Source organism: Lottia gigantea, assembly GCF_000327385.1.
Source record: "Lottia gigantea unplaced genomic scaffold LOTGIsca_184, whole genome shotgun sequence".
In the NCBI taxonomy this organism is placed as follows: domain Eukaryota; kingdom Metazoa; phylum Mollusca; class Gastropoda; family Lottiidae; genus Lottia; species Lottia gigantea.
In genome coordinates, this window is record NW_008708335.1 from 24 (window position 1) to 1234 (window position 1211).

The following is a 1211-nucleotide window of genomic DNA, read 5'->3' on the forward strand; positions in this document are numbered from 1 at the left end:
CTATTTTATATACAAATCATTGTAGACTGGCTGTATTTATATTTTATATCAGACGCAGCTAATGAACTTATCACATGAAGAAATATATCAATCAATAAGTCAGTTAGAATTAGACAGTCAGAATTAGTCAGTCAGAATTAGACAGTCAGAATTAGACAAGGATAAGCATCAGTCTAATAAGAATTTGGCTTTCGTTCTGTTTTTTAGTTAAGGTCTAAAGACTGCCCTCTTAAACATTCCTCAAAATAACCCCTTAACCTAACTGATGTCATCTGCTTTAACCAATCAAATTCATTCACACTCTCACAAAAATGCCAGCGGTCGAGAGGGAAGAAATTTGATTGGTTAAAAGGTCATTTTGAAGAATGATAAAGAGGCCAGCATTTAGAACCTAACTTAAATAAAAAGTAAAAGCGAGTAAAAAAGGAACGAATTAGATTAGAATATGATGAACATACTAATATTGTTGATTCTCCTAGAAACAAACCTCGACTGTAATTACTAGCTTTGTAAATATTGATTAGATTTATTTATTTTGTTGTTGTATTATTTTAATTGTGTTTATGTTTTTTTCTGATAATGAAGGGTTTTGTCGATATGTATGCCTGAAGATTGCACAGCGTGAGACTCAGAGTTACATGTTTCTGTTTTAATACCTCTATATCGCTCTGCAATAGACCTTTTCACGATAAAAGCCGCGCATGCGCATAAATACCCTTGAGTGGCAAGCCGTCTGTTTACATTCGATACAAGATGGCGTCCATCGATAAATTGAGAAAATTGAAACTAACTGATTTGAGAGTTCTTGCAATCGAGAAAGGGATAGATGCCAATGGTAAAAAGAAACAGGAGTTGATAGAAGACTTGTTAAACAGCCAGGTTCCAACTTCGGTTTTGACACCCGTACATAACCAGTCAACACCCGTCATCAATCCAACGCCAACCAAGTCTGCCACCAACGTCAACGATAAAGAGAACCTGCCTCCCTTTCATCGAGTCAAATATCTGCCGCAACTACCTTACGTAAAAGTTTTGTTTACGATGATTTACGATTTCCTGATAACGAGAGCAACAGAGTCAGGTGGAAGTGCTAATAATTTTAAAGGACTTGACAAGGCAGTCAAACACCATGATGCAGGAGACGTGAAAAACATTTCACATGCAAAGGTACGTAATCGTCCAACTAATATATGACATCAATTGTTTATGGT

At 35.9% G+C, this 1211-nt stretch overlaps 1 protein-coding gene across 1 annotated transcript in view; it reads left to right on the plus strand.

The window, feature by feature from the left end:
• Window positions 1–753: 753 nt before the first annotated feature.
• Window positions 754–1211, plus strand: part of LOTGIDRAFT_174151 (hypothetical protein) — a gene marked incomplete at both ends in the record, with an annotated part of 4881 nt that continues 4423 nt past the window's right edge. The window contains one exon of the mRNA XM_009052484.1: window positions 754–1167. Within this exon, the coding sequence (XP_009050732.1) occupies window positions 754–1167 (414 nt within the window). The remainder of the gene's footprint in view (window positions 1168–1211) is intronic.